General features: G+C 47.5%; 2 protein-coding genes across 3 annotated transcripts in view; one reads left to right on the top strand and one right to left on the bottom strand.

The window, feature by feature from the left end:
* Positions 1-8,123, top strand: part of LOC139747149 (uncharacterized) — an 11,982-nt gene extending 3,859 nt beyond the window's left edge. For both annotated transcript variants that reach the window (XM_071659098.1, XM_071659099.1), the window contains exons 4-7: positions 543-686; positions 3,182-3,331; positions 5,343-5,528; positions 7,571-8,123. In XM_071659098.1, coding sequence (XP_071515199.1) covers positions 543-686; positions 3,182-3,331; positions 5,343-5,528; positions 7,571-7,791 — 701 coding nt within the window. In that variant the 3' untranslated portion in view covers positions 7,792-8,123. The remainder of the gene's footprint in view (positions 1-542; positions 687-3,181; positions 3,332-5,342; positions 5,529-7,570) is intronic.
* Positions 1-20,000, bottom strand: part of LOC139747145 (kanadaptin) — a 116,396-nt gene that overhangs the window by 52,490 nt on the left and 43,906 nt on the right. The window contains exon 3 of the mRNA XM_071659089.1: positions 298-382. The gene's annotated coding sequence lies outside the window, so the exon portion shown is untranslated. The remainder of the gene's footprint in view (positions 1-297; positions 383-20,000) is intronic.

The raw sequence follows: 20,000 nt of genomic DNA, 5'->3' as shown, positions 1-20,000 counted from the left end.
TATCGCGGGAAATGGCGAATAGTGTGAAAAAAAGAAGATATATATATATATATATATATATATATATATATATATATATATATATATATATATATATATATATATATATATATATATATATATATCTTGAAAGTTCCTATTGGTTTTAACAATTCTAAACTGACTACCAACTTGGATCCATAAATAATGCAAGATCTATCCCGAGGTTCAAGTGCCAATGAGGCGCATATCTAGTGGTAATTTTTCCATCGACCAATGTTCCTAACTTTGGCGAAAGTGACATGGGGAAACACTCACCTTGAGCCATGACACGGAGTAGGCGCCGGTAACTGTTTTGTATTAACTCACTTTCATTCTCGGGTATCCTCTGCATTCTTCATTCCTGAGAGAGAAAGGAGAAGGACATATGATAATTGCCCCCCTCACTAGATCTACATAATTTAGCTTCATTCAAGGTAAATATTTTGTCATGTGAGGCATTTTTGTACCTAAGCATTCTGGCCAAGGGAGATGATAAACCTAACATTTGTGTTTGTGGCCAGTTGTGGACCAGACGAAGCGTGAGGTCCGAAGGCAACGGACCACCCTGACCACCCTGGCTGCCTCTGACACGGACGTGGCCCAGGTCACCCAGGACCTCTGGTCAAAGTTCGACCAACTCACCTCCTGGTGCCTCGCACTGAACGGTAGGTGCCCAAACGCACTGTGCCTCTCCCTCATACACTGTATGGAAGTCCTAGACTATGAAAGACGAGCACTTAAGGGAATTACCTTTGTCGTAATTACTATTAATTATGATTAATTATTAGAGTATTATTAAGGTTTGTCCAGGTAGTACATAGTAGGCAACCATAAATCGGGTTATTAGGGGTGTCTGTAACGGGAGCAGACCACTGAGGTAAGTACAGTGGCTGTCAAGGGCTCTCCCTGGCCCAGCCTCCTACCTCCTTTCTGCAACAGGGGGTAGCTCGAATTCAATCTGTAAACACACTTCCTCTCCCTACCACACACACACACACACACACACACACACACACACACACACACACACACACATACACACAGCACAGACACACACACACACACAGATCTCGACAACCCATGATTCACAGAGAGCGTCTGTCGTAAAACGACCACTCCCTGGCTGAAGCCACCAAGCGCCATATGGAGGAGCTACGAGCCTGTGTGCGTGGGAGGGCACCACCGCCGTTCTACGGGACATGGGGATGACTGGGACCCAGGCACACCTCTGCCAGCACTGCTCCTGGACCCCGCCTCTGCCAACACTGCTCCTGGACCCGCCTCTGCCAACACTGCTCCTGGACCCCGCCTCTGCCAACACTGCTCCTGGACCCATCTCTGTCTGGACCCATCTCTGCAACGTTCACGGCCTCGGAAACACCTTCGCCTCCCTGCCTCACGTCCTCAACCGATCATCTCTGTGAAACCCATTCACCCAAGGCTCTCTCTCTCTCTCTCTCTCTCTCTCTCTCTCTCTCTCTCTCTCTCTCTCTCTCTCTCTCTCTCTCTCTCTCTCTCTCTCTCTCAATCGAATCCTCTTAACTACAATCTTTTCCCCGCTCTAATAAAAGTCCTCAAGGTCCTCCTCGTCTCGTCTGTTCCATGGGACGTGAGAGAGAGAGAGAGAGAGAGAGAGAGAGAGAGAGAGAGAGAGAGAGAGAGAGAGAGAGAGAGAGAGAGAGAGAGAGAGAGCACCACCGACTGCACCTCCACCTCCTATACCATTCTTGAATGACGACACCTCCTCAGTTCACAGATAAGTGTGAGCGATCCTACACCATCTATCTGCACCGTCGATAACACAAGCCTTGCTTGACCCACCCAGATAGAAGACCCTTGTACCTCAAGTACCTGCCTTAGCGTACCATATCTTCCAACACTTGTGGTCTGCTTCCGGTAAATCACTACGTCAACCCTCCAACCCTTAGTTCCCAGTAAAAGGTAGACTTGAGGACGACAGAAGGGGGGAGTGAGGATATGAGTGTGTGTGTACATAGGAATGTTATACTTAGGTTCTTGTGTGGATCTCTCTATGGCACAAGAGATTGAGGATATGTCTTGTGTACATTGGAATGTTATGATCAGGTTCTTGTGTAGATCTCTCTATGGCACAAGAGATTGAGGATATGTCTTCTGTACACTGGAATGTTATGATCAGGTTCTTGTGTGGGTCTCTCTGTGGCACAAGAGATTGAGGATATGTCTTGTGTACATTGGAATGTTATGATCAGATTCTTGTGTGGATCTCTCTGTGGCACAAGAGATTGAGGATATGTCTTGTGTACATTGGAATGTTATGATCAGATTCTTGTGTGGATCTCTCTGTGGCACAAGAGATTGAGGATATGTCTTGTGTACATTGGAATGTTATGATCAGGTTCTTGTGTAGATCTCTCTGTGGCACAAGAGATTGAGGATATGTCTTGTGTACATTGGAATGTTATGATCAGGTTCTTGTGTAGATCTCTCTATGGCACAAGAGATTGAGGATATGTCTTGTGTACATTAGAATGTTATGATCAGGTTCTTGTGTAGATCTCTCTGAGGCACAGAAGTAAATGGTGTATAAGCATCAGGACGTGGAGAGACATAACATAGATCAGATAACAACGAGAAGTGAAGTGGACAAGGTAGATAAGATAAAAAGATGTTTTGGTGAGCTAGTGCGTACTAGGAGAAAGAAAGAGGATGACACAGAACACACACAACACACACACTAAACCTGTGCATGTAAATGATGACACGGGGGAACTGGTGAAGAGCCAAGGTGAGCAAGAGAGACGCAATATGAGCGGTTCCACATGCAAGGAGGCGATATTCATTTGACCCAGGCCTCTCTTGACAATGTCTACGTGGGGGAGGAGGGGGTCAGTTGGTACGAACTGGATATATGTATACATACGTATGTTCAGGCTTATAGAAATAATCATGTCTTGTGCTGTATCTCGTATATTCCATTTGAAACTTTAGTGATACACTAAAAATATAGACTTTATGGTTGCGATGGTAGTGTGTGTGTGTGTGTGTGTGTGTGTGTGTGTGATGACTGTCGGGCGGGGCCTTATAAACCCTGTCCCTTAGACCAGAAGGAGTGAGGGTAACTACTAAAAACCTAACATAGAATGCCTGAGAATCATGACTGTTTCCTGTGTCCCACCAGAGAGCACAGGCGACCATGGGAAGCTGCTGCTGGAGGCGCACAACCGCACCGTGGTGCTCAACACATCCCTGGGCGACGTGCACACCATCCTGAGCAACCTGACGGGCGTCGTGACCAATCTGCAGCGGGCCAAGGAGGACAACCCACTCGGTAAGATACCTTGGGGGAATGAGGAGGAGGAGGAGAGGAGGCCGCAGCAGCTAGAAGGGGTGGGTAGTGGGTGGGCTGACTTGTCTTCAGTAGATCTGACACTCGTGTGCCTGGCAAGGCCAGAGCCACCTAAAAAGGCGAGACTTCTACACAAATCTAAAGCTCTACAGTGGAGTCCCTCAAGCTGCAGTTCTTTCTCCAACTCTCTTCAGTTTCTCCTCACAGGATCTCATTCCGTTCCTCGCAAACCACATTGTGAACGCTCCTCCTTAGGGAGACGACCTCACGACTACACTTGAGCATCCTATTACTACATGAGCAACAACACCGAAACACTGGCTCACTCAGAACAGAACGGAACACTGGCTCACTCAGAACAGAACGGAACACTAGCGCACTCAGAACAGAACGAAACACTGGCTCACTCAGAACAGAACGGAACACTGGCTCACTCAGAACAGAACGAACACTGGCGTACTCAGAACAGAACGGAACACTAGCTCACTCAGAACAGAACGAAACACTGGCTCACTCAGAACAGAACGAAACACTGGCTCACTCAGAACAGAACGAAACACTGGCTCACTCAGAACAGAACGAGACACTGGCGCACTCAGAACAGAACGAAACACTGGCTCACTTAGAACAGAACGAAACACTAGCTCACTCAGAATAGAACGAAACATTGGCGCACTCAGAACAGAACTGAACACTGGCTCACTCAGAATAGAACGAAACACTGGCTCACTCAGAACAGAACGGAACACTGGCTCACTCAGAATAGAACGAAACACTGGCTCACTCAGAACAGAACGAAACACTGGCTCACTCAGAACAGAACGAAACACTGGCTCACTCAGAACAGAATGTCTGTATAACCAACGAAATCCATCGTCATCCTCTTGACACCCCAGGACACACACGAATCTAGCATATAACCTCTCGTCATCCTGCATGATGAAGCATTCCCACTCACCTAAACTCAAGCCATACTGGGATATCAATGTACGAAACACTTGGTACACACACGACATTCACTCCAACATTACAAACGTCAACACAAACTCCACATATTACCTGAACGCCCCCAGAACATACATTGGCCTCAAATTCAGACAAAGAGAAGGGATTCCTCAGAAACCTCTACGAACACAATACATCTAATCTAAACTATGCTTCATCCACCTTCATACCAACCGCCCCACGTCAAGTCACTCAGAGAAAGCATCGTCTGCCAAGTCACCACAAACATCGAACACCTGAAACATCGATAATATCATCTTCCCTCGACTATTCCAGCCACTTCACAGTTCACCCCAGCCTTACAGATCACTCCTATATCCATCATACCCCCACTCTGGCCAAACACATCCACACCACAGCGACCCCAAGTCTTAAAACACCATTTCACTACAGCGACCCCAAGTCTTAAACACCATTCCACCATAGCGACCCCAAGTCTCAAACACAATTCCACTACAGTGACACCAAGTCTTAAACACCATTCCACTACAGTGACACCAAGTCTTAAACACCATTCCACCACAGCGACCCCAAGTCTTAAACACCATTCCACCACAGTGACCCCAAGTCTTAAACACCATTCCACCACAGCGACCCCAAGTCTTAAACACCATTCCACCACAGCGACCCCCAAGTCTTAAACACCATTCCACCAGTTATACAGACACCCATCTGAACCTCCACTCTCCATTCAATTTACCACAGGATCCCACACCCACAAGGTGGCGCTTTGTACAGCGACGACACCGAACACCTACACCGTAACATGCCCCCGGCACCTCACCTTCCCCAGACACACACAAACACACACACACACACCTCACGTACCACCATGACCCGGGGTCTCGGCTGGTGCACAAGCCCACAGAGAGAGTCTTGTGGTTCCCAGCGTCTAACAGGCCAAGCAACGGGCTATGAGACCTTATGAGAAGCCTGGCGACACTCCCTTTTTTCCTGATTAATCATTTCTTCTCCCCTTCTTACACAGTCTTGTGCCCCCTGCCTTACCGTAAGGTGGGGAAAGACTGCTTCTACCTGCTGGAGGAGCGGATGTCCTGGGACGAGGCGAGGAAAGCGTGTATCGAGCAGGGCGTAGCCGTGGGGGGTAAAGGCGACCTGGCAGAGCCCTCAGTCATCTCTAACTTCAGGCATTACGTCGACCACTTGCAGACAGGTACGGTACCACCGGAGGGGATGGTCCCTTCTCTCTCTCTCTCTCTCTCTCTCTCTCTCTCTCTCTCTCTCTCTCTCTCTCTCTCTCTCTCTCTCTCTCTGCTTCCACTTGCGTTCCTTCGTTAGCGGCGATCCTCCTCCGAGGTGGAGCGACGTGAGGGGTTCGTGGGCGGGAGCGCATTCAACGGGGGATGCCCGGCAGACCATGTGGTCAAAAAGCATAGGTTCGAATCCTGGTTGCGGCAGACGGTCCACAGCGGTTCACCCAGCTGGTCATCCACCCTCAGGTGTTGGTCGATCAAATAGGTGTCTGGCTCAAAATAGGACTGAACCACGGCATGTGAAGCGTCTGGGGGAAACCATGGGAAGTTCTGTGGGTCCTGGATGTGGAAAGGGAGCTGTGGTTTCGGTGCATTATCACATGACAGCTAGAGACTGAGTGTTAAACGAATGTGGCCTTTGTTGTCCTTTCCTAGCGCTACCTCGCGCGCATGAGGGGGGGAGGGGGTTGTTATTTCATGTGTGGCGGGGTGGCGACGGGAAATAATAAAGGTAGACCGTATGAATTAAGTACATGTGTATATATGTATATGTCTGTGTATGTATACATATATGTATACGTTGAGACGTATAGGTATGTATATGTGCGTGTGGGGACGTGTATGTATATACATGTGTATGTGGGTGGGTTGGGCCATTCTCTCGTCTGTTTCCATGCGCTACCTCGCTAACGCGGGAGACAGCGACAAAGCAAAATAAATAAATATATATATATATATATATATATATATATATATATATATATATATATATATATATATATATATACATTAAGGGGAGGGACCAAAGGATTTTTTTTAATCTTTCTATGGATCAGTCGGTTACTGAAGAGGGGAGAGGGGAGGGGGAGGGAGGCATCCATCACGTCCACAGAAAATGGACCGCTGCACACGTCAACACCGACTCATCATCAGCAAACAACGAATGACTAAGCACCAGGACCGAACCAGTTCCGAAGCTGAGGTTTCGTTCGTCGCGTTGAAGTCCTCTAGTTGACTGTGTTACAGTCTGTCGTGACCTCTAGTTGACTGTCGTGATGGGGTTCAAAACCTGTCTCACTCGAAATCTGGGTTCAGCTGATGGCAACAATGTAAATAAAACATTCTTGTGTGTACCGACGCTTGTCTGTCCGGACGTATCATACAGGCAACCATTAATTGCACCAAGTATACTATTTTTACCTTCTTTCTTTTTTGGTGTGTGACATTTTGCAACACTTGAAGTAGGTTTGATTCCACTCCCACATTCTTTTGTCAGAAAGCCAGCCTCACGTACCATGAGGAACTGTATCATTTATATTTCATTTTAAACCACTTTCTCAGTCCAGTAACTATTGCCCAGCACCTCCACCACGAAACCAAATGTGCTGGGCAAAATGGTATTCAGGGAAGAAAAGAACTGACTTTATAATACTCCTGACGAAGGTTTAGTGATGGGATTCAGAGAAGAAAAGAACTTTTATGATATTCCTGACGAAGGTTTATAATATTCCTGACGAAGGTTTAGTGATGGAATTCAGAGAAGAAAAGAACTTTTATGATATTCCTGACGAAGGTTTATAATATTCCTGACGAAGGTTTATAATATTCCTGACGAAGGTTTATAATATTCCTGACGAAGGTTTATAATATTCCTGACGAAGGTTTATGATATTCCTGACGAAGGTTTATGATATTCCTGACGAAGGTTTATAATGTTCCTGACGAAGGTTTATGATATTCCTGACGAAGGTTTATAATATTCCTGACGAAGGTTTATAATATTCCTGACGAAGGTTTATAATATTCCTGACGAAGGTTTATAATATTCCTGACGAAGGTTTATGATATTCCTGACGAAGGTTTATAATATTCCTGACGAAGGTTTATGATATTCCTGACGAAGGTTTAGAGAAAACAGTTAAACTGAAACGTGATCCTGAAGGAAGATACGGGAAATCAAACGATCGTCATTTGTTCTTTTCTTTTCCTCCCTTATGTACAGATTCGAAATACCTGTGGGTGGGTGGGTGGCGCGAGGGTGGCGGTCACGGGTGGTGGTGGGTGTCCGGCAGGAGCCTGCGGGAGGTGCCCGTGCCGTGGGACCTGAGCGAGCCGGACAACGCCCCCGACCAACACCATCTGTGCGTCCACTCCACCGCCAGCATCAAGTTCCACGACTGCACCCGAAAGGCCTTGCTCGGCGCCATCTGCCAGGTCTCCTGACCTTCTCCTCCTCCTCCCCCACACACACACCCCCCACACACACAACCCCATATGACCTCACACACACCCTCATATGACCTCAATGTGACGACCCTTCAACCTCCCCCATCTCCTAAGCCGGACGGACGAAGGATATGCTGTCTACTTGCATCGTGTGTCACGGCCAGACACACACACACACACACACACACTTACAACGGCTTTCACTTACACTTAGAAAATTGTGTCTCTAGTTTGTGTTACTTTGGCTTTACGGGGAAATGTCTAGGGTTTAATTCATACTTTATTCTTTTTCTTTCTTTCTCACTCAATAAATAAATGTTTAGATACGATATGCAGTGTTATCAAACCTTTATGTGATTTTATGTGATTGGGCTGAGGTGATTTGATGATGTGATTGGGCAGAGAGGAGATTTGATGATGTGATTGGGCTGAGGTGATTTCATGATGTGATTGGGCTGTGAGGAGATCTGATGATGTGATTGGGCTGTGAGGTGATTTGATGATGTGGTTGGACTGTGAGGAGATTTGATGATGTGATTGGACTGTGAGGTGGGTGATTTTATGAGTATTCTGGAACTGTATGTTGATACTTTGCTGAAGTTATATATATATATATATATATATATATATATATATATATATATATATATATATATATATATATATATATATATATATATATATATATATTTTTTTTTTTTTTTTTTTTTTTATACTTTGTCGCTGTCTCCCGCGTTTGCGAGGTAGCGCAAGGAAACAGACGAAAGAAATGGCCCAACCCCCCCCCCCCATACACATGTACATACACACGTCCACACACGCAAATATACATACCTACACAGCTTTCCATGGTTTACCCCAGACGCTTCACATGCCTTGCTTCAATCCACTGACAGCACGTCAACCCCTGTATACCACATGACTCCAATTCACTCTATTTCTTGCCCTCCTTTCACCCTCCTGCATGTTCAGGCCCCCGATCACACAAAATCTTTTTCACTCCATCTTTCCACCTCCAATTTGGTCTCCCTCTTCTCCTCGTTCCCTCCACCTCCGACACATATATCCTCTTGGTCAATCTCTCCTCACTCATTCTCTCCATGTGCCCAAACCATTTCAAAACACCCTCTTCTGCTCTCTCAACCACGCTCTTTTTATTTCCACACATCTCTCTTACCCTTACGTTACTTACTCGCTCAAACCACCTCACACCACACATTGTCCTCAAACATCTCATTTCCAGCACATCCATCCTCCTGCGCACATCTCTATCCATAGCCCACGCCTCGCAACCATACAGCATTGTTGGAACCACTATTCCCTCAAACATACCCATTTTTGCTTTCCGAGATAATGTTCTCGACTTCCACACATTTTTCAAGGCTCCCAAAATTTTCGCCCCCTCCCCCACCCTATGATCCACTTCCGCTTCCATGGTTCCATCCGCTGACAGATCCACTCCCAGATATCTAAAACACTTCACTTCCTCCAGTTTTTCTCCATTCAAACTCACCTCCCAATTGACTTGACCCTCACCCCTACTGTACCTAATAACCTTGCTCTTATTCACATTTACTCTCAACTTTCTTCTTCCACACACTTTACCAAACTCAGTCACCAGCTTCTGCAGTTTCTCACATGAATCAGCCACCAGCGCTGTATCATCAGCGAACAACAATTGACTCACTTCCCAAGCTCTCTCATCCCCAACAGACTTCATACTTGCCCCTCTTTCCAGGACTCTTGCATTTACCTCCTTTACAACCCCATCCATAAACAAATTAAACAACCATGGAGACATCACACACCCCTGCCGCAAACCTACATTCACTGAGAACCAATCACTTTCCTCTCTTCCTACACGTACACATGCCTTACATCCTCGATAAAAACTTTTCACTGCTTCTAACAACTTGCCTCCCACACCATATATTCTTAATACCTTCCACAGAGCATCTCTATCAACTCTATCATATGCCTTCTCCAGATCCATAAATGCTACATACAAATCCATTTGCTTTTCTAAGTATTTCTCACATACATTCTTCAAAGCAAACACCTGATCCACACATCCTCTACCACTTCTGAAACCGCACTGCTCTTCCCCAATCTGATGCTCTGTACATGCCTTCACCCTCTCAATCAATACCCTCCCATATAATTTACCAGGAATACTCAACAAACTTATACCTCTGTAATTTGAGCACTCACTCTTATCCCCTTTGCCTTTGTACAATGGCACTATGCACGCATTCCGCCAATCCTCAGGCACCTCACCATGAGTCATACATACATTAAATAACCTTACCAACCAGTCAACAATACAGTCACCCCCTTTCTTAATAAATTCCACTGCAATACCATCCAAACCTGCTGCCTTGCCGGCTTTCATCTTCCGCAAAGCTTTTACTACCTCTTCTCTGTTTACCAAATCATTTTCCCTAACCCTCTCACTTTGCACACCACCTCGACCAAAACACCCTATATCTGCCACTCTGTCATCAGACACATTCAACAAACCTTCAAAATACTCATTCCATCTCCTTCTCACATCACCGCTACTTGTTATCACCTCCCCATTTACGCCCTTCACTGAAGTTCCCATTTGCTCCCTTGTCTTACGCACCCTATTTACCTCCTTCCAGAACATCTTTTTATTCTCCCTAAAATTTAATGATACTCTCTCACCCCAACTCTCATTTGCCCTTTTTTTCACCTCTTGCACCTTTCTCTTGACCTCCTGTCTCTTTCTTTATACTTCTCCCACTCAATTGCATTTTTTCCCTGCAAAAATCGTCCAAATGCCTCTCTCTTCTCTTTCACTAATACTCTTACTTCTTCATCCCACCACACACTACCCTTTCTAAACAGCCCACCTCCCACTCTTCTCATGCCACAAGCATCTTTTGCGCAATCCATCACTGATTCCCTAAATACATCCCATTCCTCCCCGACTCCCCTTACTTCCATTGTTCTCACCTTTTTCCATTCTGTACACAGTCTCTCCTGGTACTTCCCCACACAGGTCTCCTTCCCAAGCTCACTTACTCTCACCACCTTCTTCACCCCAACATTCACTCCTCTTTTCTGAAAACCCATACTAATCTTCACCTTAGCCTCCACAAGATAATGATCAGACATCCCTCCAGTTGCACCTCTCAGCACATTAACATCCAAAAGTCTCTCTTTCGCACGCCTGTCAATTAACACGTAATCCAATAACGCTCTCTGGCCATCTCTCCTACTTACATAAGTATACTTATGTATATCTCGCTTTTTAAACCAGGTATTCCCAATCATCAGTCCTTTTTCAGCACATAAATCTACAAGCTCTTCACCATTTCCATTTACAACACTGAACACCCCATGCATACCAATTATTCCCTCAACTGCCACATTACTCACCTTTGCATTCAAATCACCCATCACTATAACCCGGTCTCGTGCATCAAAACCGCTAACACACTCATTTAGCTGCTCCCAAAACACTTGCCTCTCATGATCTTTCTTCTCATGCCCAGGTGCATATGCACCAATAATCACCCACCTCTCTCCATCAACTTTCAATTTTACCCATATTAATCGAGAATTTACTTTCTTACATTCTATCACATACTCCCACAACTCCTGTTTCAGGAGTATTGCTACTCCTTCCCTTGCTCTTGTCCTCTCACTAACCCCTGACTTCACTCCCCAGACATTTCCAAACCACTCTTCCCCTTTACCCTTGAGCTTCGTTTCACTCAGAGCCAAAACATCCAGGTTCCTTTCCTCAAACATACTACCTATCTCTCCTTTTTTCACATCTTGGTTACATCCACACACATTTAGGCACCCCACTCTGAGCCTTCGAGGAGGATGATCACTCCCCGCGTGACTCCTTCTTCTGTTTCCCATTTTAGAAAGTTAATACAAGGAGGGGAGGATTTCCGGCCCCCCGCTCCCGTCCCCTCTAGTCGCTTTCTACGACACGCGAGGAATACGTGGGAAGTATTCTTTCACCCCTATCCCCAGGGATAATATACATATATACATACATATACACACACACACACACACACACACATATGCACACACACACACACACACACACACACACACATATATATACATATGAAAAATGTAAGAACAATTTAGAAACAAACTTTTAGCTTGAAATGAATGAAAAAAAAAAAAAAAAATTATATATATATATATATATATATATATATATATATATATATATATATATATATATATCCCTGGGGATAGGGGAGAAAGAATACTTCCCACGTATTCCCTGCGTGTCGTAGAAGGCGACTAAAAGGGAAGGGAGCGGGGGAGGCTGGAAATCCTCCCCTCTCGTTTTTTTTTTTTTTTTTAATTTTCCAAAAGAAGGAACAGAGAAGGGGGCCAGGTGAGGACATTCCCTCAAAGGCCCAGCCCTCTGTTCTTAACGCCTACCTCGCCTACGCGGGAAATGGCCAGGAGACAGGTCGTGTCCACGGTAATATTCATATTGAGGTCTTCTTGCACTGTGGCCTATCCTTATTATCTAATTTTACTCGGACCAGCTTTACAGATGGTCTGGGTTCCCTCATGCCAGCTGGTGCAATCCCTCATGAACTGGGTATCATCTGCAAGAGTGTTCAAGCGCGAACCCAGACCTCCTGGTGAAATGTTACCTCGCTACCATCAGACCTGCCACACACCTCATACCTCACTACCATCAGACCTGCCACACGCCTCATACCTCGCTACCATCAGACGTGCCACACGCCTCATACCTCGCTACCATCAGACCTGCCACACGCCTCATACCTCGCTACCATCAGACTTGCCACACACCTCACACCTCACTACTATTAGACCTGCCACACACCTCGCTACCATCATACCAGCCACGCCTCATACCTCACTACCATCAGACTTGCCACACACCTCACACCTCACTACCATCAGACCTGCCACACGCCTCATACCTCACTACCATCATACCAGCCACACGCCTCACACCTCACTACCATCATACCAGTCACACACCTCACACCTCACTACCATCATACCAGTCACACACCTCACACCTCACTACCATCATACCAGCCACACGCCTCATACCTCACTACCATCAGACTTGCCACACACCTCACACCTCACTACCATCAGACTTGCCACACACCTCACACCTCACTACCATCAGACCTGCCACACACCTCACTACCATCATACCTGCCACACACCTCACACCTCACTACCATCAAACCAGCCACACCCCCTAGACCCACTCTCGTCATCATCAACGCTGCCACACCACCACGTAAAAAGGGTGATGTCGCCTTCGTACCGTCACGCTCAGGAGGAAGTTCCTGGTTGACGTCAGCTTCCACAAGGCTGCTCCCTCCACCTCCACCACCGCCTCCACCTCCACCACCGCCACCACCGCCTCCACCACCGCCTCTACCACCGCCTCCACCACCACCACCACGGAGGAGCAACGCGCCCTCACCGTGCGACACACCATGGGAGCCATGCTACTCCTTCGTCGTGAGGGTAAGGTCCCACTCCTCCTGCCCCGTGTGGTTCACAGGTGAGCGACGTCGAGGCTCCAGCGGATACGCCAGAGCTGGCGAACTTGACGTAAAGAAAAACAACAACAACAACAACAACAACAACAGCTGGTATACGTGAATACATTAAAAGGCACACACACACACACACACACACACACACACACACACACACACACACACACACACACAACAAAAAATGTTTTGCAGGTAGAAGTCCAGCCGTAGTGGGAGGGAAGGGTGGGAGGAGAGAGGGAGGATTCGAACCCTGAGAATCATTATGATCCTCTCGCGACGTAAGGTTAGCCACTGCCAGCTGTAACGGTGCCTCCCAGCCAGCCAGCCAGCCAGCTCTGGTCTAGGGCCTCTTGTCCGCGTCGCATGGAGGGACACCGACGGCTGGGGGAAATATAATAAGAAGTAGTCACCTCACATGACGCACGCCTTGACCCTACGCGCGCGTGTGACGCAAAAGCGTTCCAGTCAAAGGGCGTGTCGAACCTGACCCTACGCGCGCGTGTGACGCCAAAGCGTTCCAGTCAAAGGGCGTGTCGAACCTGACCCTACGCGCGCGCGTGGCGCAAAAGCGTTCCAGTCAAAGGGCGTGTAGAACCTGACCCTACGCGCGCGTGGCGCAAAAGCATTCCAGTCAAAGGGCGTGTCGAACCTGACCCTACGCGCGTGTGACGCAAAAGCGTTCCAGTCAAAGGGCGTGTCGAACCTGACCCTACGCGCGCGTGGCGCAAAAGCGTTCCAGTCAAAGGGCGTGTCGAACCCGAACGCACACGTGAAGCCAGACATTCGCCCCTCCCCAACACACACACACAGACACACACACACACACACACCACACACAGCACATGTACACACACACACACACACACACACACACACACACACACACACACACACACACACACACACACACACACACACACACACACATAGCACATGTACACACACACACACACACACACACACACGCCACACATAGCACATGTAAACACACACACACATGGAACACGTCCTCACCGAAACTCACCGGAAAATGACATTGGAACTCGGGCGAGGCTCGTGGTCTAATAACACAGGCATGTGAGACTGCGTCGTCGTGTGTACTCAAGGATAAACAACTCCCAGGATAGCTGGGGGACGAGGGAGGGGCAATGCAGCCTTGGTAGGGGAAGGAGAGAGAGAGAGAGAGAGAGAGAGAGAGAGAGAGAGAGAGAGAGAGAGAGAGAGAGAGAGAGAGAGAGAGAGAGAGAGAGAGAGAGAGAGAGAGAGAGAGAGATGGATAATAGATAATATATAATATATATATATATATATATATATATATATATATATATATATATATATATATATATATAGAGAGAGAGAGAGAGAGAGAGAGAGAGAGAGAGAGAGAGAGAGAGAGAGAGAGAGAGGCTATATGGCCCCTTAGTCACCTGATTATTGTACCATATTTACAAAAAAAAAAAGGGCATTTGATGCAGGTACGTCATAGAGTGAGTAAAAAAAATTGTCATCAATAAAGGATCTGATTCCTTCGACAGAAGGATTCCAGTTCGTTATTCACTTGTGATGTCCCTCACAAGTTCTGTGTAGTGGTTCCAGCGAGGATCCAGTGTGTGGGGCCCAGCTCCTCCCACCGTCGCCTGGAGGAGGTGGTTCAGTCAGCGCTCCATCAGTGGACTGGACTGGACTGGACTGGACTGGAAGGTTGATATCTTGGGTACCCCTGGACCAGTACTGACTGGACTGGACTGGAAAGTTGATATCTTTGGTACCCCTGGAGCCAAAGGTGAAGACGAGAGGTTACTGGAACCACTGGGTTTCAGAGGTACCAGATCCACCAGCGAGCGAAATGTGTGTGTCTCATCAGTGTGTGTGTGTGTGTGTGTGTGTGTGTGTGTGAGGAAGAGGGAAGGGACGGGAGGGAGGAAGAGGGACACAGAGAGAGAAAGAGAGAGTGGAGGATACGAGAGGGTTAGTGAGAGCCAGGGAGCGTAAGCGGGAGACAAGAAACGAGACATGGAACCTCGAACCCTGAGACTCGTACACCTCAAACCTCTTTAGCCTGGGGGATTTACATATACTCTTCGATCCCTTAACCTGACGATTATATAAATATATATATATATATATATATATATATATATATATATATATATATATATATATATATATATATATACCTCGAACTTTTAATCTACGAATCAAAAACACTGAACTTTTAACCTGAGAATCATAAAACATTAAACTTTTAACCTGAGAATCATACACCTCGATTCCATAACCTTACAATAAGACAATTCGACCCTTTAACATGAAAATCATAAAGGAAATTTAAAAATGAGAATCATACGGACGCCTCGAACCTTTAACCTGAGAACAGGTCGTCTCCTGGAAAGAATGAGAGACGCACAAGGCCAACACGTGAACACTCGCCAGCCGCGGCAGACCCCCGGCCCATGTGAATGTTCCAGAGACGAGGCCGTCTCCGCCGCCGCGACCTTACGACAACTCACACGGACCCGGAGCCCCTCCGCTGACCTTCCTCCCCCGCGATTCCTTGCCTGACTAAATCTTTCCTATTAATGCAACACAGGAGAGCCACACCTTGTAAATGGGTGGAAATATGGAATGCTTGATATACGTGCTTTCTTACAGCCCCTCCCCCCTCATGTGTGCGAGGTAGTGCTAGGAAAAGACAAAAAAGGCCACATTCGTTCACACTCAGTCTCTAGCTGTCATGTAATAATGCACCGAAACCACAGCTCCCTTTCCACATCCAGGCCCCACAGAACCTTCCATGGTTTACCCCAAACGCTTCACATGCCCTGGTTCAATCCATTGACAGCACGTCGACCCCGGTATACCACATCGTTCTAATTCACTCTATTCCTTGCACGCCTTTCACCCTCCTGCATGTTCAGGCCCCGATCACTCAAAATCTTTTACACTCCATCTTTCCACCTCCAATTTGGTCTCCCACTTCTCCTCGTTCCCTCAACCTATGACACATATATCCTCTTGGTCAATCTTTCCTCACTCATTCTCTCCATGTGACCAAACAATTTCAAAACACCCTCCTCTGCTCTCTCAGCCACACTCTTTTTATTACCATACATCTCTCTTACCCTTACGTTACTTACTCGATCAAACCACCTCACACCACATATTGTCCTCAAACATCTCATTTCCAGCACAGCCATCCTCCTCCGCACCACTCTATCCATAGCCCACGCCTCGCAACCATACAACATTGTTGGAACCACTATTCCTTCAAACATACCCATTTTTGCTTTCCGAGATAGTGTTCTCGACTTCCACACATTCTTCAAGGCTCCCAGAATTTCCGCCCCCTCCCCCACCCTATGATTCACTTCCGCTTCCATGGTTCCATCCGCTGCCAAATCCACTCCCAGATATCTAAAACACTTCACTTCCTCCAGTTTTTCTCCATTCAAACTTACCTCCCAATTGACTTGACCCTCAACCCTACTGTACCTAATAACCTTGCTCTTATTCACATTTACTCTTAACTTTCTTCTTTCACACACTTTACCAAACTCAGTCACCACCTTCTGCAGTTTCTCACATGAATCAGCCACCAGCGCTGTATCATCAGCGAACAACAACTGACTCACTTCCCAAGCTCTCTCATCCACAACAGACTTCATACTTGCCCCTCTTTCCAAAACTCTTGCATTCACCTCCCTAACAACCCCATCCATAAACAAATTAAACAACCATGGAGACATCACACACCCCTGCCGCAAACCTACATTCACTGAGAACCAATCACTTTCCTCTCTTCCTACACGTACACATGCCTTACATCCTCGATAAAAACTTTTCACTGCTTCTAACAACTTGCTTCCCACACCATATATTCTTAATACATTCCACAGAGCATCTCTCTTCTTAACGCTACCTCGCTAACGCGTGAAATGGCGAATATGTATGAGAGGAAATGAAATATGAATATATATATTCATACATATTCGCCAATTCCCGCGTTAAGAACAGAGGACTGAGCCTTAGAGAGAATATCCTCACTTGGCCCCCTTCTCTGTTCCTTCTTTTGGAAAAGTAAAACTGAAGGGGAGGATTTCCAGCCTCCCGCTCCCTCCCCTTTTAGTCGCCTACTACGACACGCAGGGAATACGTGGGAAGTATTCTTTCTCCCCTATCCCCAGGGATATATATATATATATATATATATATATATATATATATATATATATATATATATATATATATACATTACCAGATTCTGCCTGCCTTAATTAAGGTCTCGCCAAGAGTTGGTTCGTCCTTCTTTGGCGAGGTTACGTCACCGACAGCTGACGCTGACGCAACACAGTACAATCTCGTCAACAGCAATCCTGGCTGCAAGGAAGTCCACCTTCTCCCTGCTACTGAATGCAGTGCAGCCTTCAAGCTAGCAGGAGCCCCTGGGATGAGGGGGGGAACCTGAGGTTATCTCAGCCTGGAGTCTCACTCGAAAATCTGAGGAGGTGGGGAATGGGGTCTAACTGAGGAGGTGGGGAATGGGGTCTAACTGAGGAGGTGGGGAAAAGGGGTCTAACTGACGAGGTGGGGAATGGGCCTAACTGAGGAGGTGGGGAATGGGGGTCTAACTGACGAGGTGGGGAATGGGGTCTAACTGAGGAGGTGGGGAATGGGGGTCTAACTGAGGAGGTGGGGAATGGGGTCTAACTGACGTGGGGAATGGGGTCTAACTGACGAGGTGGTGAATGGGGCCTAACTGAGGAGGTGGGGGAAAAGGAGTCTAACTGAGGAGGCGGGGAAAAGGAACGGAGTGAGTGTGGAGGGGTGTCAGAGGGGTGCTGTGTGTGTGTGTGTGTGTGTGTGTGTGGGAGGGGTTAATCAAAAGGTCACGTGAAAAGGTAAACGCGTACGAGAGTTCCGGGCACAACGCAAGAGATCCGGCCCCCCCAGATTTCAGGACACGGGAAATGATCCGTTGGTCACGGATTGTCGTTGGTTCACTCCATACGTTATTACCAGGGGGCAACGGAAATGACCCGTTTGGTCATGGAGTGTCTTTGGTTCGTTTCCTATCAAATGCCACCAGAGGCAACGGGAAATGATCCGTTGGTCACGGATTGGCGTTGGTTCACTCCACACGTTATTACCAGGGGCAACGGAATTGATCCGTTGGTCACGGATTGGCGTTGGTTCACTCCATACGCTATTACCAGGGGCAACGGAATTGATCCGTTGGTCACGGATTGGCGTTGGTTCACTCCATACGCTATTACCAGGGGGCAGCGAGACTACCTCACACACAACCACTAGAATGATCGGCGTGATGATTCACAGCCGCTGGTCGGAGCTTCGGTCCCTCCGAACACCGGGGGTTCGATCACAGCGACCAAGACTCGAATGAACCCGTCACCCACCCACCCACAGACACAAAACACACACAAACACCCACACACACACACACACACACGGACACGGACATGGAAATGAAGGGGTTTTAGATCCTGTGTGACCTTCGAGTGTCACATGTTTCGAGAGCGCGAAGCGTCCACTTATGTGAGTGTGTGTTCAGCAGAAGACTGGAAGGACGAGACGACAGTTCGAAGCTTCTTGAAGGCAGTTGTGGCCTGTAGAGGTTCAGGAACCCCCCTCACAGAGGTGGTTCGATTGAGGACTCACTCCAGCACCTCCTGGCCGGCCCCCGCCCGCCTAACGAGCGTTCTGGTAGTTACGGTAACTTGGCCAAAAAAAAAAAAATGACTGTGACGGCTTGCTAACGGACCGGTAACGAGCGCTGTGATGGTAACGGGCCAACAGCCACTGTAACGGCAGCAGAATGGATCAACTAAGCACGTAGTAACGGTAACGGGACAACAGCCACTGTTACGGCGGCAGAATGGATCAACAACGCGCGTTGTAACGGTAACGGGCCAACAGCCACCGTTGTGACGACCAACGGGTCAAGCAACGAGCGTTATGAGGGGGAACGGACGGACGAACAGACAGCGTTATGAACGAGCCCCATCATCTCAGCGAGCGACCAACACGGAGGGCCTGCCAGGACTCACGTGCGCTCGCTTATCTGAACGCCAGGAAGATGCGGCCCGTCCTATACACCAATGGCGTCATACACACACACAGACACAGACTGTAAGGCTGGATTTATCATACGTGTGTCCCCGACAGTTCGCTGGTAGGACGTCCTTGACACGTGCCTTTTTTTTTTTTCCCCCCCCTTCGGGCGAACCTAACCTTCGGGTCGATTTGTGTGGAGGTGTCCAGCCACCACGTATACCACCCTGGAGGAGGTGGTGTGTGGTTGGGTGGTTTGTGGGGCCCCCCCGCACTGTTACGTGGTCGGTCATGAACGCCCTCGCCGCCTGAAGTCGCGCCGTCCAATTTTACCCCCGACCCCCCAACACACACACACACACACACACACAAACCGCGGGCGAGAACAATTGCCTCGGTTTCCCTTTCGCTTTGCTCAATGGATTTGGCCGTGCCACCTTGTCTAGTGTTCTTGAGGAACCCTGGCTCACTGGCTCATCTTTTGTTCATATCTACCATCTATCTATCTATCTATCTATCTTTTTTTTTTTTTTTTTTTGCTTTGTCGCTGTCTCCCGCGTTTGCGAGGTA

Source organism: Panulirus ornatus, chromosome 67 (genome assembly GCF_036320965.1).
Source record: "Panulirus ornatus isolate Po-2019 chromosome 67, ASM3632096v1, whole genome shotgun sequence".
NCBI classification, from domain to species: domain Eukaryota; kingdom Metazoa; phylum Arthropoda; class Malacostraca; order Decapoda; family Palinuridae; genus Panulirus; species Panulirus ornatus.
This window is presented reverse-complemented; position numbering and strand designations above follow the sequence as displayed.